This window comes from Fusarium mangiferae (assembly GCF_900044065.1).
Source record: "Fusarium mangiferae strain MRC7560 genome assembly, contig: FMAN_scaffold005, whole genome shotgun sequence".
Taxonomy (NCBI): domain Eukaryota; kingdom Fungi; phylum Ascomycota; class Sordariomycetes; order Hypocreales; family Nectriaceae; genus Fusarium; species Fusarium mangiferae.
Window position 1 is genome coordinate 60,791 of NW_024573925.1, and position 22,866 is coordinate 83,656.

The 22,866-nt window shown below is 47.2% G+C and overlaps 8 protein-coding genes across 8 annotated transcripts; 5 read left to right on the forward strand and 3 right to left on the reverse strand.

The window, feature by feature from the left end:
• Positions 1 to 52: 52 nt before the first annotated feature.
• FMAN_06939 (uncharacterized protein) lies at positions 53 to 2,719 on the forward strand (the record flags this gene model as incomplete). The annotated part of the gene is made up of 8 exons (XM_041830502.1): positions 53 to 193; positions 243 to 343; positions 410 to 663; positions 717 to 1,211; positions 1,264 to 1,663; positions 1,714 to 2,198; positions 2,249 to 2,449; positions 2,505 to 2,719. The coding sequence occupies 8 exons, from the start codon at positions 53 to 55 to the stop codon at positions 2,717 to 2,719; spliced, it is 2,292 nt and encodes a 763-aa protein (XP_041681159.1).
• Positions 2,720 to 3,193: 474 nt separating this feature from the next.
• Positions 3,194 to 4,177, forward strand: FMAN_06940 (uncharacterized protein; the record flags this gene model as incomplete). Its single annotated transcript, XM_041830503.1, has 1 exon — positions 3,194 to 4,177. The coding sequence occupies one exon, from the start codon at positions 3,194 to 3,196 to the stop codon at positions 4,175 to 4,177; it is 984 nt and encodes a 327-aa protein (XP_041681160.1).
• Positions 4,178 to 4,275: 98 nt separating this feature from the next.
• Positions 4,276 to 6,916, reverse strand: FMAN_06941 (uncharacterized protein; the record flags this gene model as incomplete). Its single annotated transcript, XM_041830504.1, has 7 exons — positions 4,276 to 4,816; positions 4,883 to 5,086; positions 5,138 to 5,808; positions 5,858 to 5,938; positions 6,001 to 6,338; positions 6,392 to 6,681; positions 6,738 to 6,916. 7 exons carry the CDS (start codon positions 6,914 to 6,916, stop codon positions 4,276 to 4,278), a joined length of 2,304 nt encoding a protein of 767 aa, XP_041681161.1.
• Positions 6,917 to 7,404: 488 nt separating this feature from the next.
• Positions 7,405 to 8,337, reverse strand: FMAN_06942 (uncharacterized protein; the record flags this gene model as incomplete). The annotated part of the gene is made up of 2 exons (XM_041830505.1): positions 7,405 to 8,178; positions 8,230 to 8,337. The coding sequence occupies 2 exons, from the start codon at positions 8,335 to 8,337 to the stop codon at positions 7,405 to 7,407; spliced, it is 882 nt and encodes a 293-aa protein (XP_041681162.1).
• Positions 8,338 to 11,420: 3,083 nt separating this feature from the next.
• FMAN_06943 (uncharacterized protein) lies at positions 11,421 to 13,391 on the forward strand (the record flags this gene model as incomplete). The annotated part of the gene is made up of 4 exons (XM_041830506.1): positions 11,421 to 11,870; positions 11,943 to 12,271; positions 12,344 to 12,673; positions 12,731 to 13,391. The coding sequence occupies 4 exons, from the start codon at positions 11,421 to 11,423 to the stop codon at positions 13,389 to 13,391; spliced, it is 1,770 nt and encodes a 589-aa protein (XP_041681163.1).
• Positions 13,392 to 13,756: 365 nt separating this feature from the next.
• FMAN_06944 (uncharacterized protein) lies at positions 13,757 to 14,187 on the reverse strand (the record flags this gene model as incomplete). Its single annotated transcript, XM_041830507.1, has 2 exons — positions 13,757 to 14,020; positions 14,074 to 14,187. The coding sequence occupies 2 exons, from the start codon at positions 14,185 to 14,187 to the stop codon at positions 13,757 to 13,759; spliced, it is 378 nt and encodes a 125-aa protein (XP_041681164.1).
• Positions 14,188 to 15,494: 1,307 nt separating this feature from the next.
• On the forward strand, positions 15,495 to 19,094 carry FMAN_06945 (uncharacterized protein; the record flags this gene model as incomplete). Its single annotated transcript, XM_041830510.1, has 3 exons — positions 15,495 to 15,550; positions 15,617 to 18,355; positions 18,422 to 19,094. The coding sequence occupies 3 exons, from the start codon at positions 15,495 to 15,497 to the stop codon at positions 19,092 to 19,094; spliced, it is 3,468 nt and encodes a 1,155-aa protein (XP_041681165.1).
• A 1,886-nt stretch (positions 19,095 to 20,980) lies between these two features.
• Positions 20,981 to 22,115, forward strand: FMAN_06946 (uncharacterized protein; the record flags this gene model as incomplete). The annotated part of the gene is made up of 5 exons (XM_041830511.1): positions 20,981 to 21,512; positions 21,568 to 21,605; positions 21,671 to 21,754; positions 21,845 to 21,887; positions 21,940 to 22,115. The coding sequence occupies 5 exons, from the start codon at positions 20,981 to 20,983 to the stop codon at positions 22,113 to 22,115; spliced, it is 873 nt and encodes a 290-aa protein (XP_041681166.1).
• Between the last annotated feature and the right edge of the window lie 751 nt (positions 22,116 to 22,866).

Sequence of the window (22,866 nt, forward strand, 5' to 3'; positions counted from 1 at the left end):
TCCCAATGTTGCCCCGATCAAGGCTACTCGTTGCATCTCCAATCGTACCATCATGACCCCCCGAGATGACTCTCCACCAGCTTCGGCCAGAAGCGGAACATCTCAGCCGCCAAAAGCAAACGCGTCGGAGCCCGCGCCAAAGAGACGCCGAGTCGCGTTGGCCTGTTCGGCCTGCAGAATCCGCAAATCACGGGTAGAGTCTGCTTCTTACGTGTTATTGGACGATTGACTGATGGGTTTAGTGCAATGGAGTGCGACCAAGATGTGACACATGCGACAAGCTTGGGTTCGATTGTTCCTATGAACAGCAGGAAACCTCAGCGAATCTTCTAGTCCCAAAAGAGTAAGGCGTCTCTCTTTCACTACCCTGGACTGTTATGAATTATGTCTAACATGAAGATGTGTGCAGTATTTTTGCTGCCCTAGAGGCCAAAGTGAAGCTCTTGGAAACAAATATTGAACAGCATAATGTTAGACTGAATTTGGTTGAGGGTACACTAAAAACCTCAGGAAGTTCTAGGCAAGATGTCACGCTTCCACTACATCATCAACCAGGAAACGTGGTGGTCAATATTGATGAGATACCAGAGAATGGTGCTGGTCAGAGTATGACTGATGGCATGGCCGTGTCTTTCGTGGATGAGCAAGACTGCGGTTTCTTTGGTATGCAAATCCCGTCTGTCCTTTTTGTTGTACTCTTCTAACCCATTCTCTAGGCCCGTCATCCAACATCGCACTCATGCGACACATATTGCGAGCTGTTGATACAAAAAGGACACAACATGGTAATCAGAGTTCATTAACACCGGCATCAGAGTATAGTGCCTACGAAGGTGGACTAGTGAGTAATCTGAACGCGTTTCCAGCAGTCTCCAGCGAGTCTCAAAAGGCGGGCGCCAACCTCCTACCGCCAGACGAGGTCATGCAGCGTCTCATCCGCGCGTACTTTGACAACACGGGGCTCTTGTTTCCGTATATACACGAGCAAGAGTTTCTCGACACTTATGAGCGATTTCGAGCAAGTGGCTTTCGGGGTAATGTTCGCCGGACTTGGCTTGGCTTGCTGAACATGATTCTCGCAATGGCAACTTGCACTTCGTGCTGGGAGGACTCGGGAAGCGAGACCACCTTTGAAGAGTCGGATGTTTACTACCGCAGAGCCCAGGAGCTTTGCCATACACAGATGTTTAGGGGGACTACTCTTGAAACAGGTAGATAACCTCTTTTGACTATGCCTCTCGTCTTGGAACTGACACTCTTTAGTACAATACCTCTTACTCACGAGTCAATATCTCCAAGGGACGCACAAGTCGGTTCATACGTGGACCATTCATGGCCTCGCCGTCAAAGCTGCCATGTCTATCGGACTCCACTCAAGAGATATTGCGTCCAAATTCACTCCTCTGCAGCAAGAGATCAGGAAACGCACTTGGTTCGGGTGCATTTTGCTCGATAGGTTGGTTTTCCGCATTAACAAGACTACTGCAGAAAATATGATGTCCCAGCTGACACAACTACGCAGAAGTCTGAGCCTCACGTTTGGTCGCCCATCTGCTATACCAGAAGAGTACATCCGTTTGGATCTCCCAAAAATATTACCAGTACCGATATCGGCTTCCGATGAAGTCCATAAAATGAGCACTGCGTTCTACAACGCCTCGATGTAAGAAACCATAGTACCTCAAATATGATCCGCTGACCTGACCTGTCTAGAACTCTTTATAGGATCATGGGGCGAATCATTGGCTCACTTTATGGTAGCAACCTTGGATGTGAAGACCAATCATCAGATACAGCCACAATGACATCCATGATCCAGTTCGGCCAGGAGCTTTCAGACTGGCAAAACAGCTTGCCTCAGCATCTGGGTTTGCGTTCTGTCGATAACATGCCAGACAACACGGATGAGAATATTCAGGATCCATTGCGCGAAAAGTTCAGGATAATCCTCACGCTCAGATATCTCAACGTTCAACTCCTCCTCCATCGCCCGATATTCATTCGGTCTCTAGGTACTCTGCTTAGAGAGGCCAAAACGCCATATCGCAACGCGGGATCAATCAACAGCATGCACGCCAACTTTGACAGAGTCTTTGTCCAAGTTGCGGAGAACATCATAGATATTATATACACCATTTTGACAAGACCCGATCATGGGCGCCATTTGATCGGGGCTTGGTGGTTTACTCTCTACTATGGTAAGCGACCAACCTCAGGATTTCTTATGGTGATCTGACTTATGAAACAGCCTTCAGTGCAGCGTTGGCCATCTTCGGTAGCTTGTTGATATCTGTCGGCGCGGAAGCTGGAAACGCCGGGCGCCTCGAAAGTGCGAAACGATATCTCGGCAAGACTTGCGAGGCTCTTCTGAAGCTCAGTGATAACAACACCCTTGTCCTACGTTGTGTCAAATTTGTACAACAACTGCTCCGGATCGTGAGCGCCTGGGGTTAGTATTCCTTATCAACTTTTCATCACCCATCACATCATTGACAAACTTTTAGATGCGAGTACCGCGACCCAAGCCGACCTTCATAGTGAATCTTTGGGATCTTACCTGACGGCGGAAGGGGGCCCTCTTAATTTCGACATTGAGTCAGATTTGCTATCAACGATGCCGACGTGGGAGACATCAACGCTTGGGTTTGGAGATGAGCTTGAGCTGGGTCATTTTTTTGCTAGTGATTCTCAGCGGTGGTTTGAGCAGACACAGTGGTAATTTCCAATATTTTGGTGCCACAAAAAGCCAATGACGTAGAGTAATAAAACGCGTCGCGCGTCATAGTATGAGCGCCTTTAACGTAACGACAACACTGACAGCAAGTGATTGCCAGTGACTCCGCTATTGTGTCTCAGTAAAAGAGATTATGGAAATTGTACCTGTACATAAGTATGAAGAGCATCGGATCTGAGAATCGGCAGTTGGTAATACTTGATGAAACTCGGCGGTTGGAGAGACAAAGGAAAACCGCTTAGTCAGCGGCCTTCGCGTTTTGAGTTCACCCTGCCGCGTGTTTCCCCACGGGGAACTATCGGTACGATATCGTATCAATTTACGGAGAGCGAAGGTACAATCAATTGAAAACGATGATATAGACAACGTTTATGAATCAAAACTTCAGAATGGATACTACAATCACAAGATAATCTACCAAACTTGTCTGGCTTAATTCTTTTTATCAATTCATCAATCATGTCTAAAGAAATATCCCCTGGAGGCTATCATTGGCTCAATGACACCATCAACAGCCTCGATCCAGAGACCGACTATGAACTGATGTGGCGGCTCATGTCTTGCTACCGCTCAAATGATTTCATGAACAACATGATCTACGCCCTTACATTTCCCAACTTCATCATCACCACCCACGGCTGCGAAACTGTCTGGCGCTCAGACGGTGGCAAGGTTGTGAAGCGGGGAGCCCAGCGCGTCGAAGATACCGAAAACTACAACATGACGTGGTGGCACTACGGACCAAGCGATAAAAGATGTCGTGATGCAGTAGAGCACATCAACAACCTTCATGCGTCTCTGGCGCGTCGTTACCCTGGCAACTTCTCGTACAACGAAGACTTTCTGTACGTCACGACTTTCAGTGCTGTACTCATGCACCGTCTTCGTCTTAGATTGGGATTGTCAGGTTTCACTGAGAAGGAAAAGATTGCAGCTCACCACTTTTGGCGGGATATGACGCCGCTATTCATCAGAGAGGACGGGAACTCTGTTACCGGATATCCTGAAGACTTTGAGGGCTGCATCCAATTCTGCGAAGACTATGAAAATGAGAAACGCGAGTTCGATGTGAAGATGCAATACATCGGCCTGGCCATCTTCAATCAGTTCGCGTTCCGATACTTTCCCTACGGCTTTCGATGGCTGGGAGTGTCAATAGTTAAAGCTCTTACACTGCCTACAACTATTAGGGCAATGCAGCTAGAACCCGTCAACCCCGTCTTTCAGTGGCTAATTGTGCTTTTTGTTGGAACGGCGATGAGTCTTGCTGAGACACTCTTACCAGACCCGCGGGAGTCGTTTTGGAAGAAGATTGAGACGCTGGACGTAGAGAAGGCCAAGGCGAGGAAAGAGGATATCAGGGGGAGCGATCAAGCGTACTGCCAGTATATCAGGTCCGAGTGGAGTGGTCCTGGATGCCCGTTTGCTATGAAAGCTGAATAGTAGGGGATGACAGGAAGACTAGTGAACACCTAGTCGCCGAGATATGAATAAGCTTGAATAACTAATGATTATTGCTGTTAACTACTAATGATGCTGTCTTATAAGACATCTATCATGGGTTCCTGGATACCTAAGAGATAATCTAGTGACTGCGTAAGCTGAATGTCCTTTTGCCCATTCAGTGACTCAGAGTCTAGCATCTCATGGTCTGATTGTTTAGGTGCTGCGTTAAGCCTCTCCACATCATTTCGTAGGCACAACGGGAAATCTAAACTCTCAGGGAGCCTCCTCCGACTAACGCACATGTCTACAGTCCACACAAGACCCAGATATGCTTCTGGATGTCTCACTAGAACATCGACCCAGTCTTTCATTGCTTCTTGACCTGACTGCAGTGATAGCTTGTTGAACGACTTGGCTAGTTTCGCGACGTGCTCTGCTGCGTCCCTGACCCACTGGGAACCATAGTATTGAGCTGAGAAGGTGTCGGTTGCGTCTAGCACGACTTGTAGGTGTTTCTGCGTGGGGTCGAGACTAAAGTCGGGCCACGCTTCGAGATGACTTGGGACTTCGTCGTCTTCGTAGCATAGACTTGCGTTTATATAGTGCAACGCAAGGGGAATTGCAAGGCAGCCCATACTTTATAGTAGTCAAGTCAGTACAAACGCTCACCAGCAATCGGAAGGGGGATTTGGGTTTACTTACACTGTGATGGGAAGATACTTTATCAAGTGAGACCCGGTTAGTGCGCCTATGCATTTAGATAGACCCTGCATGGAGTCTTCAATATCTCCACGAATCTCATTACTTCTGTTGCCGTCTGGGAAATCTTCAAGATGAAAGTCGGGACTCCCTGTTCCAGAAATCTGCGTGAAGACTCTGCGACTGCAAAGAGCAACATAAGAAGTGCTGGATGTTGTTAGATCACACTTCATGGAGACTAGGACTTCCAAAACATACTGGTAGTAAATGTACATTAGATTTGTATGTACTGCAACCGACTTGGCGGAATCACTATCCTCGGCTGTGGTGATTTGATGGAAGGGAGGAAATTCAGCCTTGGCTGTATTATACCACTCGTCAAGGCGATCGCAGGAGTTTCTGATACTCTCTTCTTCCTGCGCCGAGAAGTCTGGACTTGACTCGAGCCGCGTCTCAAAAGGATACGCAACCGGAATAATGTCCGTCAGCAACATTAATAGGCTCAGGTTCTTGGAGAACAGTGAGATATGTTGGCGCTTGGTGGCAGGCGAGAAAACATTGGATCGATGTATCTCGCTCTGTAAATCGGCGAAACCCAACGGTATGCAGTTCTCCATGTCGAGCATATCAGGCGTGATCTGAAGACGAAAGCGACAGGAGAGAGATGATAGTCTGTCACAGATAATGCAGCACCACCAAAGCCTTCGAAGTGTTCTTGATTCTGGTTCGTTTGCTGTTGTTCCAACGTCGCATATCCCACTGTGGCGGTGTGCATTGATGAGCTTAGCGTGATGGATCGCTAGGCTTAGCCATGTTCTGTAAGGCACAGGTGAAGTTGTCGTAGGTGATTCGGGGACCCAATTCATAAGCATCAACGCAGCCTGAGCCAGCGGTAAATGAGATGTCTCAGCCTCCATATCAAACAGAAGCTTTACACTTTCAGTCAGCCTTGGTCGTTATGTGAAAATCTGGACTTACCTTTGCTTTTCGATATAGATCAGCCCTTGCGGAGCATATGTCATGATATCCAATTTGACGCAGGACAGGAAGTGGAACATACTATGCACGACATTAGGAGGTAGCTCGACCAAAACAGGCCAGGAGCCTTAAGGGAAACATACAGTACTGCTAGCAAATAGCATTGCCCGAAGGACGAGAAGCGACATGGTGGTCCTTTGTGAACTGCTTGTGGCTGGAGAGGACATTTGCCAGAACTCTCCCTCGTCAATGAGAGGGACGGATACATGGGCATATGTAAAGTACGCCTTCATAAAGACATCCAAGATCAGGGGATTTGGCACGTGCAAGCACCCTTGAGCTTCGAGATAAGTGACATCTTGATAGGGAATGGCATGAAGGTTCCCGACCGTCAGAAACTGGAAGTAGGAGTATAGAACGACCCCATCCTTTGGGCTTCCTGCGTCACTTGGTGACCCTGTACTGTGCTGAAAGATATTTCCTTTCTTGTTGTTAGAGATTTTGTGTCGCGTGGCAAGTCACATTGCTACTCACCAATAGGGTCCAAACGAGGCTGCTTCTCAGTGGGCATGGAGGAACTCCAGCCATCGTGAACGGCAGATTCAGGTATGGGGCCAAAGTCCAGAGGGTCCATCTGCCAATTTTGCCATGGCTCACCAGCGCCCACCGTCTGTAACGAGAAACTTGAGCTGGTCAGCTGCGGTAGCGATAACTGACTATCCAGACTGAGCTGTTCAGTCACATTTGAGGCAAGGTCACTGCTTCGGGTGTCGGGGGTCTTTATTGCATTCCGCAAGGATCGTCTATCGGAAGCGGTCTGGGTCCTACGAATAACGCGTCAACCGATATAAGCAGGGGAGCAGAGAAGTTTACGACCTACCAAACAGCTGATGTTTTTGATAATTGGCATTCTTTATCGTCCAGAGAGCAGTTTGTGCATGGCGGTCCATGGATTGACACGTCGCATCGGACTTTTCTTGACCGGCAAATCAGACACGCCTGTAGCGAGCGCTTGTGGAGGGCTTTGGACCGTGTGACGGGTTTTGAGGCTGGAGACATTCTGAGATTTCCATCAAATGGGGGCTGATCAGATACTTAACATTGGTTTTGGGCAATGGCTCTGTGAATACCTATGTTATTATGAAGGTTTGAGAAGGAGCTCAAGGGGGGGGACTGGAAGCTACGGTATGATTGCGGGGAAGACGGCTCAAACCAGGTTAGTGTGGCTACTACACTCGCACTCGGACAGAAGACATGTTCCGCGATTTCCAACGAATTATGGGGTCCCCACGATCCGAAACTCAAAATGTTGACTAAGAAATTATCAAGGTCTAGGTAGGTAGTAAGTCCTTGTCGGCTCACATACCGATTTCTTCTGCCGAGGTTTCTAGCTCATCTGGCTCACATCTTGTGGATCTTGTCTGTAGCAGTCTCGGGGTATTATGCGTTATCCGAAGCGCAATAGAGGTAACAAGAAAGGCCTCTATTCGATTTAAATATCTATCCAGTCTCGCACTCTATATATTTCCTGGACTGGTCTTTCTATTCTACAAGATGCCCTTGAGAAACTCAAGCTGCATGGCAACCACTTCCTGGAACCTCTTACCGTAGTACAGATCAAAATGGCCACTCCCTTTTACAATTCTGAGAGTCTTGGGATGCAACGCCTTCTCAAAGGCCTCAAGCTGCAGATGAGTATAGGTGCACACATCGTCATCCGCCAGAACCATGAGCAGTGGCGTAGGCGAGATGTGATGAATAACCCCCGTGGGCTCGTGCATGATCGTGTTGGTCAAACTCTGAAGAGTAGCCGTCTTGTCGTAGCTGTAGCCTCGTCGGGCCATTTCCGCTGCAAACTCGACGGCTCCCTCATCCTTCAGAATGGCCTTGGTGGTCCCATCTCGGACCTCCTCGACGGAGCTGGGATAGATCGGGATGTGGATCTCTGAATTCGGGGTGCGTTGAGCGACTAGGATAGGTTTCGGAGCTGCGGTAAGGCGAGCCATGGAACCACCCGATACAAAAGGGACTTGTGAAATAATGCCTGCCAGGCTCTTGTTCATGGAAGCGGCGACAATAGCGTTGCCTCCGGACAAGCTGGATCCCCAGTACACGACCTTGGTGGGATCGACATCAGGAAGGGCTGCAGCGAAATTGAAGGCGTCGAGATAATCTCGTGACTGTTTGACAGGATCGGCTTCAGCGCGAGGGAGGCCCTCACTATCACCCCAGCATCGGTTGTCGTAAACCAATGCTCCATAGCCAGCGTCGTTGAACTTGGCAGCGAGCTCGGGCAGGAAATGATCACGGTGACCAGAGAACTGTAACTTCCAGTTAGGATCTGTATTGCATCAGTGTATGGGTCGACTCACTCCATGGGTCATGATAATGCAAGGCTTGTTGGACCCAACGCTATAAAAGGTTCCCTTCAAGTTCAAGCCATCATAGGTGGTGATATCGACGTCTCGTATGGAGGTCATTTTCAAGGTTGCCGGGGATTGTTTAAAATGTCTACTGCTCCAGGGTTGGTCTTCTAAAGGCTGAATGAAGAATGTGAGGTAGTGAGTCTCTGAGAGATACCATTACCTTGACCTTATATAATATTTCCTCAATGTATCGGGTCAATGTTATAATTCCAGATTTCGGTACTGGACTTACAGATAACATCCATTTATATCCACAGTAGTTGCTTCCCGAGACCCTCGGCTGCTAGCAAATAAAGATATCGACCATACACCAATAGTTATCTCTTTCGTCCCCTCGGCAAACCCGAGGCCCCACACTGACAGAGCATAGCTAGAACAAAAGGAAACATCTATCCACAACGAACATCGAACCCTTGGTAAATTAATGCTAACTTAATGGCAGTATAAACTCATAGCTATACCCTCAATCTACTGAGGGTCCTCTCATCCTCAGGAATGGATGGGGGAGGGTTAGTCAGCGGCACTTGGTGTGAAACGGGTTATGCACTGATGCCCCATCGAGGAGCAGCTATTGCCTGCTGCCCCGCCCCAAGACGACAGGTGGCTCAGAGATAGGCGCTACAATAAAGACAGCACTATTAGCTAAGGGACTTGAGGCTCGAAGTCTGTAGTTAGCAGCCAAGCAGTTGAGTATAAGATCTACTTGAAACATATATGAGAATAACATAGCGCTAATGTTAATGCTATTTAAATTCCTTGATGAATTTGCCGCGGTTAGTCTCAATCAGTACTGTCTTGACAGAAACTAACACTACAGGTAAAGTAATTCATCTGGACCAGTCTCGGCTAGGAGAGATCCTCTGAACGCCTGATATCGGCTCCAACATAGGCGCTCTGGATGGATACACAAGGCTCTCGATCCGCAAGTCGCCAGCCCCCAATACTATAGAATACAAATAACATACTCTATAGCTTGATAAGAAAGTTCGAATTTGGCAATATGAACCGCTTCTATTTACCTTTATATCCTTTTTAAGGGAACTTAATATAATTTTAACTGTATTTATTTATACTATATATAACTTTATTAGTAGCTATATTTAGAAGATTAAGCTTTTATATTAAAGTCTATTTACTTATCTTAAAAGCTAAATATAATTACTTAATCTTTATTTCTTTATATTATTATATATTTAATAAGTAAGCTTTATAATTAAAGCTTATTACTTTTTAAGCTTATTAAGAAAATCCTATTATTAAGATTTTCTATTTTATTTTTAACCTTTTAAGTAAATTCTTTTAGTTTTTTTATTTAATTATTAAAGAATTTATATTTTTTAAAATATTAATTAAATTAAAAGTTAAAGCAGTAATAATTAAAGCTTATTAATTTAACTTTAATAAGATTATCTTTTTTATTATTTTTTATTTTTAAAAAAATAAAATATTTATTAATTTTATTAAATAGGTCTTTAATAAGTATTTAAAGTAATTTATAATTTAAAAGCTATAAATCTATAAAGGATTAATTATTTTTATAATTTTATTAAAATTAAAAATAGTTAATAAATATTTAAAAAGTAATTTTTTTATTAAAAAGAGTTATTTTTTTTATAATTTATAGTTTATAGTTTTTTTATATAAAGATTTCTTTTACTTTTAGTAATAAAGGATTAAATTTAAACTAGCTTTTTATACCTTAATAGCTATTAATAAAATTATTAATTAAGTTATTATAAAAGTATATTATTTTAATTTTAATTAAAAGATTTATTTTTATAAAGGCTATATATATATTGCCTTTAGAAGCTTAAAGTTAATTAATATTTTTTAATATATTAGCTTAATATATTTTATTAAGATATTATAAGCTTTAACTATTAATTAATTACCTTTATATTAGTAGTATATTAAGAGAAAATATATATAATTACTATACTAACTTTGCTAATATGCCTTAGAAATCTAATGAGTATTATGGGCATTATGTCATAGTGGCGAATATGACATCTACTGCCTAAAATCAGGTTGAGATAAGATTTTGAGAATTTACAGCAGTGTAGTTACCAAGAGCTACTATGTAGTAGATTTTGGATATGGTATCCATTCAACATGTGGGCACACAGATTGACTAGAATCGACTTTAAAGATATGGATCGAAGAATCCCATATCGATCGAAGAATCCCATATCGATCGAAATCGGAATTTGGTTTGTCGGCGAAGGCGATGATGGACGGATCATCACCTTGCGGAACCAATGACGAAGCGAGGCGATAACCGACCTTACCTAAGCAGGACTAGATCCCTTGCCATGTCCGAGTCACTACAGACCGTCTAAGCAGAGTAAGGTGGCAAAAACCATAGAGGGATCACTTAAAACAACTTAAAACAGGGCATTTGCGTGCGGCAACACATAGAACTACGCACAAACAGGATATGAGTGCTTTCACATGCATATGCAGCAGCTACGACCTTTGAAACCGGCCAAGCCATTATCGAATGATGATGATGATGATTCTTCGCCCGAGACGTCGACCTCGACTTCGTTGTCGCTTTCGAGCTCAGTCTTAGCCTCGGGGGGCCGCGCTCGCAAAGCTGGGCAGGTCCCTGCTTGTGAGACTTGCCGAAAACGCAAGAAAAAGGTTGGCCACATCCATCATCTTCCCATCAACACTGAGTGGAAGGTCGCTATCTGCCTGCCTCTGGTTACCACGAGCACCACAACTTGCGCTGCCCTCAAGACTAATCAATGCAATATCGAGCTAATGTGAATCTGGCGTTGCAGTGCGACCGTGGTCGACCAGAATGCTTCAACTGCACCGAACGGGGCTTGCAATGCCAGTATCGCTATGGCCCGGAACCAGCAGCGAGCTCTTCCCAACTTGAAAGACTGGCTCGTATCCTCAAGGAGCCCGGCGCACTCTCCAAACTCCTCACAACGCTGCCATATCATGATGCTTTGGAGTTGCTTAACATGCTCCGTGAGATGCCACGCGATTCTCAACCTGAACCTCAACCTCAACGTCGGGCATCATCATCATCATCGCCGCTCTCATCACTGCCCTCATGGCCCCCTTCGCCGTCGCCTCCCCAATACAATATTGTAGGAAGCCTTTTACCTCCTGCGTCCTCTGGAATGGAGTTTGAGCTCATGGTTCGGCACCCAATTGCTTACCCAATCTTGCTTCCTGTCACGGTCAGCTCCCTGCCTCTTAGAGAGTTGCTTGCTCCTCGGAGGCCCGAAGCTTTTGGCAAAGCTCCACTGGAAGATACCAAATATTTCCGTCACCAAGAATTGTCACGTGCGAACATGAACAAAGGCGATGCTGCTCCGACTAGGTCTTGTGCAGGGTTGTCGCATCTGACTGAATCGCACATCCGCCTACTTGACCAAATCAACATATCTTTTTGGACAACTTTTCCCATCCCTAACCAAGTAGCAGTCGAAGCGATTGCCCTCTACCTCAACAACGACTATCCTGTTCTTCCCCTTTTCGACGCCGACTTGTTCCTCCGCGATCTTGTTCACAACCAGCCCTACTTCTGCTCCGGATTCCTGGTTGCAGCACTCCTGGCTTGGGCATGCGTAAGTGAAACATAAAAGCCCCTGTCTTCTGTAATGAGCCTGATAGCCAACACTCATCTTCATGTTTGACAGCAAGCCTACACTCCCATGCACCCAGAGGCTGCCCATTACTCTACGGCCTTTTTTGCTGACGCCCGAGCTCAGTGGAGTCAGTATGGCAACCGTGAATCTATCACTCTGTCCAATGTGTCTGCCTTGCAACTTCTCTGCATGACTGCCGTTACCCATGGAAAAGACGACCTTGCCTTTCAATATCTCCGGGAAGGACTGCAAGTTGCAAAATCTATGGGTCTTGTCAACCTGGCATCTGGAGCAGAGCCAGCGGATACGTGGTTCAGCGGCCATGCGGACTGGACGAGAGCCGCGTCGTATGTAGCATGGGGTACCTTCAATTGGGTCTCGTGAGTCAATACCACCCTGGCCGTTAATTGGCCACTACTCAGCTTGCGGCTAAACACCATGAATCTATCTAGAGTCTTTTCGCTCCAATACCACAAGTCTGAGCTTGAATTTCCACCGGGGCTTTTTATGCCAGGAGATGTTGAAGCTGTCATCGCCGCGGAAGAAGGTGACCAAGTCCTACCGCCCACCAACGAGGTCTTTAATGCCACCTGTAAACTCTGGACAATTTTCACCGCTGTGACCAAGGCTTACTACGGGCAAAACGACCACATCTGGCTCGACCGAAGGAATGCGCTCGACTTTGCAGAAGACATCTACCGCCAGCTTCTGGCCTGGGCGGACGGACTGCCTCTGAGTCTGGTTCGCTGCGAAGGGAGTAGTCATGCTGTCTTCATGTTGCAGTAAGTTACTTCACTCTCTATCCTGTTTAAGAGCTTTGGGGCTGACTTGGTTTTCAGTATTTATTACCACGCCATCGTCACCGATGTTTTTCGCCGCTTCGTGAACATGACGGATCATTCCAGGTCGATGCTGCGCACATTCGGCACAGACCGGGCGACACCCAAGGCTGTGTATCACGCCTCAATCCGTCAAATGAAACGCCTTTTACTCTCATACCGACTCGAATTTAGCTTGAAGGCATCATCAGTCCTCTGGCAGACGTGCGTCATATATGTGGCAAATGCAACAATACGCGATGTTGAAACCAACCGGGACGAGATGCTCTTTTTCCTACATCTATGCTTGGCCGGTCTGAAAGAACTGTTTATGTCCTACAGAGTTTTTGGCTCGATCACCAAGGGAATGCTCGGCATAGCAGTTCGGGAAAAGGTTCTAAGTCACCAAGAATTTTGCCGCTACCTTTGTAGGCTCAAGACAATCGGAGAACGTTACAAGGTCAAAGACGACGACGACGAGTTGAGCGGAGTAATGGCGAAGTGGATGGTTGATCTGAACCTTGCACTAACAGATCCTGAACACGCCCAAGGTGGCAAGCTTGCAGAGCAGACTGATCGCATGAGCGAGGAATGCCCAGAGGAATGCCCATCCCAAGACGAGAAGGTGATTGATACTGGTTGTTTCACAGCGCCTGGTGTCAATGACTTGGAGAGTAGATAACAAAAAATTGTTAAATGGAAACCGGGCGAGCAGTGGATAAGATAAACGCGAAAAACACAACTACCGCTAGAGGATATAAGGAACTCCAGCATAACGAAAAACAGGGAGAGAAATTAAAGGCAGGAACGTGCTACTCCCACCGACTTCCTAGAGTTGCAAGAATGCAATCGAGCAGATATGCGGGCACATCTCTTTGCCCGGACCAAATCGCAGAAATTACAGAGGGGATATGGATCAGAAGGGTCTCCTCGCCAGCGAGGTGTATTTGTGATGCCACACAAATAACAGCGCTTGATTGTCTCCGTATGCTATTCTCAGTGTCAGTGGGAGGAGTGGGAGGACATTCAGGACAGTGTTAAATAAATTCAAGGCCTGGACAGCACCTTTTTGGGACGCAGAGACTTGGACCTTGTTCTTGATCTTGACACGACGTTGGCTTTGGACGATGAAGCACCATGCAGCAGCCCATGGCGTAGGATTAGGTCCAAAGCCTGACTGATGTCCGCAGCGAGTCCGGCCATTGTCGATAGACTCGTGTCGGCGATGCTACATGTTTTATCGAGGGTTCGTTCGAGATCATGGCGTTGGATGAGGTAGTTCAGCGTATGGGCTTTTTGGTGTATCTGGCGCTGAACGTAAATATGAGTCACGAGAGGATATGGATGAGAAATGGAGCGCTTACCGTTTGGATCTTGTCGACGACGTCAACAAGGCAAGGAGATCCGGAGCTGGTACTAGTAGGGAGTAGAAAGAAGTTGCATGGCTCGGCCTGGGGCTCATTGGATGCACAAGCCATGTTGTTGTCGGGTCGAGATGGCATCTGCTTGGTGACTAAATAGGTGGCTTAGTGTTGGTGTTGGTCTGGAAATACGGCAACTAAAGGAAGATGCGATAGAGTAGGTAAGGTGCGGAATACGCGATAGAGTACCGGTATGTCACTCGCCCTTGCAAAAGAATTCGATGTATTTGGTATATGGCAATTCTTGTGGCACATGGTTGAATTTTAGTATTACTCGACTTTGTTGTCAAGCTGTGAGATCATGTTTGCGTCAAGGGCCTCTAGCGAATGAGAACGGTGTCGGCAGCCGAACCAATTAGGGCCCGGCGCTGGCCGCAGCCAATGGCGAGCTGCCGTCCGTCCGTTGGCAGCTTGATCATTTGCCACCGTGCCTGGCTCTAGGTACGGATAAGGGAAAGGGGAGGGGAAAGACGCCACTAGGTATGTACCATGCACCTAGACGCGAGCAGAGTGTCGGTGCTTTCGGGAGCTAACAAACCCATCTTCGGGATTTGGGACGGGCACAAATCACATGCAACAATGATTTGTTGAATTGGGTTTATATGCTGATACAACAACTTGACAAGATTTAGAAGTATGCATCTGGTTATAGGACCTAATTTGTCTCGTTACGCATCAGTCAAGCGAGCTGTGGACAGCACAGTAGGTAGGTACATGTTCCGGTGACCCTGCATGCATTTGCTCAGCTCACCAAGGTTCACTTCTGTCTGTGTCGGTGGGGCAAAGGACTCAGGGTCCGAGTCCCACCAAGGATCGCCCGAGATAAGGGTTCACCCCCTAACCCCCCCGCGCCGTTACCTGCTTCCAGCACGGTCTCGTTAGTTATTGGACCCTGCCATGATGCCTAGCACGCATTGGCATTACCATGCGAGCTCAAAGCAAGAGAAAATGCTGCCGGAACCAACAATCCCGGTGCCAGGTCAGTTCAGGTCAGGCCATGTCAGTCGCCACTCGACTGGTCTAGACTACGGAGTAGGACTGTACTGTAATTTATGCATGTACAGGCTAGACAGGCTAGAATGGTCAGGAAAAGCCTCACTACAGACGAATGCGCCACCAAACTAGTTACTGTGCTAACCCAGCTTACCTGCGCCGCACAGTGGGCTATCTGCAACGAAAAACGGCCAACCTGGTCGGAGCATTCTTTCCCATGCTCTCCCTATTGGACGTTGCTTAGTCGCCGACGCCACAGCAGCCATGGATAAGACCGTGAACGGCCAGCGACAGCCCCCCTCCCCAGCGACGAAGATCTTGTCGTCTCGGGCTGTAGATAGAGACTCAGGTCCCTTGTCTTCATCTCCATCATGTCGTCACGGCCATGGCCACCGGGTGAAGTTGTTCGTGAAAGAGAAACATTTAGGTTCGTCATACCAATTCTGGTCCTGCGCATTGATCATCAAGTGCTAACCACCAAGAATACTTGTAGATATGACCCTGCCCTCATCATCAACGCCGTCCCCAACTCCCCCTCCAAACTCATCCCCTCCAGCGAGCTCTGTGCCTCTTCCGATGCCATCTTGACTGCCTTCTGCCAACTGGCCGCTTTGCGACTCAATACCACCCGAGCCCTCATCTCCCTCTTCGACCGCTCGAACCAATACGTCGTTGCTGAGGCCACTCAAGACCTGCGCCTTTTGCCCAATGCCAGCCTCGCACAGAATGACCCAGGCCTTTGGCTGTGTGGTACGCGATTTCCTCGTTCCTTTGGAGTTTGTGAACGTGTCCTCGTTGCCCCGTCAAACGAGCAGCCATCTCGCGATCCCGCGGTCAACAGCAATTCCAGCATTCCAGTCACTGTCATTAGCGACCTCAGAACCGACGACCTGCTATGTCACCGACCTTACTGCCATTCTTGGCCCAATAATCGTTTCTATGCCGGCGTCCCCCTAAAGACTACCAAAGGTATCAACATCGGCGTTCTCTGCGTCTTTGACTGTCAGCCCCGATCCGGGCTGGACGAGCCAGCCAATAATATTCTGCGAGATCTAGCTCAGGCTATCATGACCCATCTCGAGGAACGACGTGTCACCGAAAGATACCGCCAAGCAGACCGTGTCACTCGCGGCATACAAAGGTTTTTCCACGGACGTGCTAGCCAGGCCGACATGAGGGATGACCAACTGCTTGCGACCGAACCGAGACTTCATACGCCAGGAGCAGACTCTAGTGCGCAATCTCATCATTCCACCGACAGCAGGCCCCGTGTGGACCGCCTGAAGAGCACATGCACGAGCGCAGCCGATATCATGAGGGATGCCCTCGAAGTCGACGGTCTTATGCTGTTGGATGCCTCGTATTCGCGACGCAGCAATCTGGTCAGCCCTAGTACGAGTCCCCGTTCTAGCACCCAAAATAAGGAGTCAATACAGGCACAAGCCAACAAACAAACCCTGAACGGTGGAAATAATACCATGTGCCCCGTACTCAGCTCGTCTGTCGCGGCCGAGGCTAAATGCGACGGCAATTCTTATTTCGGCCACGAAACTCTAAGCGTAGCAGTTCTTACGAAGCTACTACGTTACTACCCTCGTGGCACGATTTGGAATTTTGAAGCTGGGCAAGATGATTCGAGCGAGGTTCATAGCGATGATAGTTCTGTGGACGCTACGGACGAAAGCCCAGTTGCCCCAGAGTCTGGCAAGACATGTCCAGTTTCGTCAGTCGAGTCACCATGCTGTCCCGGCCAGCTTCGCAGAAGGCAAGAACTTCGAAAAGAAGTCTTGAAGATGCTTCCCGATGCCAAAAGCGTGGCATTCTTTCCCGTATGGGACGCCCAAAAACGGCGCTGGTTTGCAGGCGGGTTCGCGTACAGCGTCAAGCCCAGCCGTGTCTTTTCACCAAAAAGGGAATTAAGCTATCTCCGAGCATTTGGGACCGTCCTCATGGCAGAGGTTTCATCCATGAGAGAGCGAGAGACTGAACGGTCCAAACTTGGCGTGTTGGACTCAATTTCCCACGAATTGCGCTCGCCCCTTCATGGCATAATTCTCGGCGCCGGTCTGCTACGTGGAACTAGGCTCGACTACTCTCAGCAAGAAGCCCTCTTGTCAGTTGAAGCGTGCAGCCGTACACTGTTAGACGCCATTGACCAAATCCTTGACTGGACCAAAATCAATCGTTTCACCTCATCACTTACAAAGGACACCAACTACACCTACAGCGACGTTGACAGTCGCACCCTACGTTCATCCCGAGAGAACAGCGTCGAGGCAAGCATGATGAACATCGCTTCCAGAGTCGATCTTCCCAATCTGGTCGAAGAAGTTGTCGAAAGCATCCATGCTGGCCACGAGTTCCAGAAGCTGTCGCTTGGTCAGAAAAGCGATCTTTGCAACGGGCGAGTCAGAGTCAGTATTCACTTCTCGCCTAGCCCGGCATGGAAATTCCACGTACAGGCGGGCGCAATTCGGCGCATTATCATGAACATCTTGGGCAACTCACTCAAATTCACGACCAGCGGTTTCATTCATGTCCAAGTCGAGCAACTGGATATGCCTAGTCCTCCTGCTGGATCCGACGTCCGTCTCGTAAGATTGGCTATCACCGACACAGGCTGCGGCATCGATAAGGATTTTCTTAGTCATGAAATCTTCACACCTTTTTCTCAACAAGACAACATGGACGCAGGAACCGGGCTTGGATTGAGTGTTGTCAGACGGATTGTCCAAGCTATGAAAGGAACTGTAGACGTGCAAAGCACATCGGGAGTCGGCACCACAGTTCAAGTCGATCTACCTCTAAAATGCGCAGAAGCCCCCGAGCTAGTGGCTACTGAAGATGCCTATAAAACGTGGGACTCGGAGTTGACAGATGGCCACCTCAAGCGCCTCGAGGGCTTGAAGGTTTCCCTCGTTGGGTTTCAGGATTGTTTAGATAACGACCCGGTGTTGTACAACATCCCAACCGAGAAGGAGATTGTATCATCAACTTGTCAACAATGGCTGGGCTTGGATCCAATTGACTCGGTGGACGTCCAGGGCATTTCTCCCGACATCGTACTGTGCAATGACCGCTCTTTCGACAATGCGGCATCAACCATGCGATACAATAACTCAACGCCAGTGATTGTCTTTTGTCAAAACGCGGTTATGGCGCGGAAACGAACAGTGGCCAATAACCTTGATCGCGGACTCAACGCGCAGAATGTTTTCTTTACTCACCAACCGTAAGTTGACTCGGCTTAACCCATCACCTCACAAGCAATCCAAAACTAACCAGCTCGTCGGTTCAGCATAGGTCCACGCCGGCTAGGAAAGCTTGTGCTACGATCAATAACGAAACATCCAAAGCAACAACTGTGTCTCAGAAATCGACCAGGCAATGAAAGGAGCGTTGCATTGGGCCAGAATCCACCAACTCCGCCTGCTGTCAACGGCGAGAACAGCAATGTCTTCAGTGAAGACCTTTCGCTTTACTCTACCACTCCCAACTGGTATCTGCCTCAGCAACTCCCACGTTCCCCTCTCGCCACACCTTCAGAAAAGCCGGATCCCATGTGCGCTGAGCCGAGAACAAGTGAACGACTATTCCTTCTCGTAGACGATAATCCAATCAACCTGAAAATGCTGGTAGTATTCATGAAGAAGCTCAATCTGCCGTACCGCACCGCGACAGACGGACAGCAGGCCGTTGACAAGTATCGAGAGAACCCCAAGGGCTTCATATGTGTGTTTATGGACATATCCATGCCGGTCATGAATGGATTCGAGGCAACGCGTGCGATCCGCAAGATTGAGACTGGCGCCCCTGCTCCAAGGTGTGCTGTGTTTGCCCTGACTGGCCTGGCGTCACAGGAAGCACAGCAAGAAGCCATTTTGAGTGGTATCGATCTGTTTTTGACCAAGCCGATCAAGCTGGTTGAGATAAGGCAGATCTTGGAGACGAAGCATTTGACTGATGTTTAATTGAACTTCTCTCGGCATTGTGCTTAATATATATACCCAACCTTCTGTAGTTAGTTTAAGTATGGCTTGATTTGTTTATCTGGATGTTCTAGGGCGTTGGTTGTTTAAAGATTCAGATTTCTCAGGGCGACCCTCCTAGTCGAATCAGCCGTTAATCAATGCACTCTAGGCCAAGCCTCTTATATCGGCGACATACCTTAGCTATATACCATGATTCATGTACTCTCAAGGCAGTATATTGGATATAGAAGCGACTAGGTCAGGACCGAAGTGGCGTAGATGGCAATGCCAGCCTTAAATAAATAGGCGCCATCGATAGAAACACGAGAAGACGCCGGCTTTCTGACACAATAAAGCTCGACATATTAGTTTTTCTTCAATCACAGAACCATATGTCTCTGGGCGTCTCTTGGTATATCAGCCTCAATAATCACACATTAGGCCATTTCTTGCATCAATCTCAAGGCACTCATCGCGGATACCGACACATTCAGTGCCCTTTCCAACATGCGTCCCGAGCTAGATGTCCGCAAACCGGATTTTAGTCTCAAGGGAAAGCTTGCCTAGGCTCTGATAGCACAGAGCTCCGGGGAGTACTTAGCGAAGTAGTGGGCGAAATGGGCCACTGCGATGATCGTTTATCACGAGGCCTTGCAACAACGCCTTCGGAGCTTGAATTTCTCCAAGGGGCTTCGATACGATCATTTATGTGCATATCGTATCTGGTGTTACTAATTTTGAAAATCAAGTGAGGGCATCACTATTGCTAACCCCGGTTTTGTCCCTCGACATAGATACTCCGCGGAGCAATGGGTATATACTCGTACGCACGAGACACAGTGTAACGGCAAGCTCAACTACTGATGCTCGATGCTGTATATCATCAAAGGTTCTATATGCATCGTGGAACTACAGTTCCAGCTCCGCGAGGGTGTAAATGGAAACCGGGTATGTTCTTCCAACGCCTATACTTCTGATCTCGTCATTGATCAACCTGTCCAAAGAGGTGGGGACGCAGATCTTGGCGTCCCAGAAGCCTCTCATTGCTTGCTCTCGTGTCATAAAGCTAATCCAAGACAATTTCAACACTGGGGCCTTGAACTTCTGTGATGAGGTCATTGGGAGGCCTGTAGCTTTTATTCGAGCTGATTTGGCCTCTGAACCCAGGCTCCTCTAAAGTCTATACTTGGCTAATGCATTGTGTGGTTCTCATGACTGACCAAATTCTCCTGGTTTACTTTTTCAAAGAGGATATTGTCGAAGAAAACTCTTGAGATATGAAACTTGATCTGCGTGTCAGCCAATGAACGGAAGTTGACCTGGCCCAAGAATCGATTGAGTTTGACCACGGTCTTGGTATCATGAGTCACCACAGACCTCATCATTTTTAAGCTTCTCTAAGACTTTGATCATCATCAAGGTCTTGAAAGCAAGAGTCCTCTTGTTTGCCAGTTCTTAACTGTATTAATTGATAGTTATAACTTAGAATATCTCAACAAGACATATTAAGCTAATATATGGAAAAATACCAGTTAACTTTAGGTTTTTAAAGGCATTATATATATAGCCTTAATAAGGATAAGTCTAATAATTAAAACCGGAATAATATACTTTTGTGATAACTCCTTAACTGTATGTCTATCTAAGTTTTGTGTCAAGATATAAACTTTCAGATACAGAGTTCGACAGCCATAATTTACCACAGGATAAACTTTGGCATGCTTAAACCTAGCTTATGGCTCTTTTGTATGACTTCATGGAATATTAAAAGGTGCCTCCCATGCATCCGTCACCATGATGCAACTCAGCATCACAAAACCCAAGCATATTCTGCGAGAGCTACAAAGTCCGCCCAGTCACCAATACCAGCTCTAATGCCTTTCATAATGAACTTAATATCTTTTCATTCGATCTTGCTATTCGTTTCAGCCTGTCTGGCGGCAGATGCTCAGGTTGCCTGGCGTCTGGAGCGTAACACCAAGGTCTCTTCATTAGTAGCAAGAGACACCAATGGCACTGTCATTGCGGAGACATGTAGCAGTACAATTTACGCAAAACACCCTATCGACTTCTCAAATGTTGATGAAATCGATGGTAGTGGAAACTTCACCGTTGGTAATGCTACCTACATGGTTCATAGCAACCCTGACTGGTCTGGGGGACCTGCATGCTCTCGGACTTTCAACCCACAATACATTCTTGTCCTGTGCTCGGGAGTCAGCTGGGATGCTGCTGATGCCGTTGGTGACAAGCCAAGAGCCTGCTTTACTGAGAGTCCTACGAATGGCGAACTGCAGTTCCTGCAGAACAAGACTCTGAATGACGCGAGTCAGATGCACAAGCGAGGCTGGTGGGATAAGTTTAAAAACAAAATGCGGGACGCCTTTTCGACCACAGAAAGAGAGCTTGATGGGGATGGTAAGTGTTTGCCGACTATCCCCTTGATATGACAGTCACTAATGCGACTTGACAGGAAATCCTCGCCAGCATTATTTCCACCAGCAGATATCGGTATGAAAACACCCCAGTGCCTTGACCCAACAGTGCGTCGTAAAGTTTGTACTAACAGACTCCAGGAACCCATCCGCTGCGGCAACAGCCAGGGCTGTACCGTCGGCAAGACAGATTCGGAGTCCTTCAGTGTTGGGGCCACTTTCAGCGTTGGCTAAGATAAATACTGGGCATCAATGGGCTTTGCTGTCACAAAATCTTGGTCGACTGGCAATAACTACAGCTGCAACGGCGGCCAGAACGAAACTGTCTGCATTTGGTACAATACCGCCCACACGACTTGTAAGTTACCTGGCATGAGTTACGTACCTGAGATGATGCTGATGAATGATAGACACCGTGAAAGACACTACACGCGCGCCAGGCGAGTATAAAAAAACGACGAGCATCTATGACATTTCTTCTCCCAACAAGAACAACAAGGGCGGCGATTACTACTGTGTGGTCGGTCACTGTAAAGCCAAGGGCGATAGTTGGTGGGACAGGAATGGCCGTCGTGGCGGTCCTTAAAATGGCGGAATAGGCGACAGCTACAGTAAGTCAGGTTTGCTACAACTTCCTTAGCTGCTACACCGTAGTTACCCTGATTGGAGATTTATTATTAGGAAATTTCCGTATTCCTACTTACGCATCACTAAAAAATCTTTGGTCAAAAACATATATCAAGCTTACTTACATCACGCGCCTTACTTGAAGTCCAACAGCTGTAAGGACGCATCAATTTTACGCCCTGTTAAGATATACCTCAAGCAGCCGCAAAGGTACGCGCTTGCGTTAGTACTCCATATCGCTCCACAAAGTTACGACTTGATTGGTTCTGAGAGGCAAACCATTCCGAGTGGGTAGACGCGGAGAAAATGTGAACTGAGAGATGATCCGAGGGAGGAAACGCCATGCAAAGAAGGAACGTCAAATAGCCCCGGCGGAGGTAGACTCTAGAGGAACATAATCATATAGGTAAGTATCACAATGGCATTTTAAATAGATACAGAGAACCGAGATTCTGAAGCTTTGTGTTTACAAGACGCCTTGACATTTACTAAATTACCTAATTATATCTTTGCTTACTCTTTCTCCCAAAGGAGTAATAAATTTCTGCATACTCCGTACAGGCACTTATTAAGTGCATTCCGTACTATTTATAGCCGATTAGTGAAAAACCTTAAATTGGATTAAGATATAATTGGTGGAAACTGTTATTTCGGAAATAAACTAAAAGGTCTAGTATGACAGTTCCCTTATAAATGCTTACTATCGAATT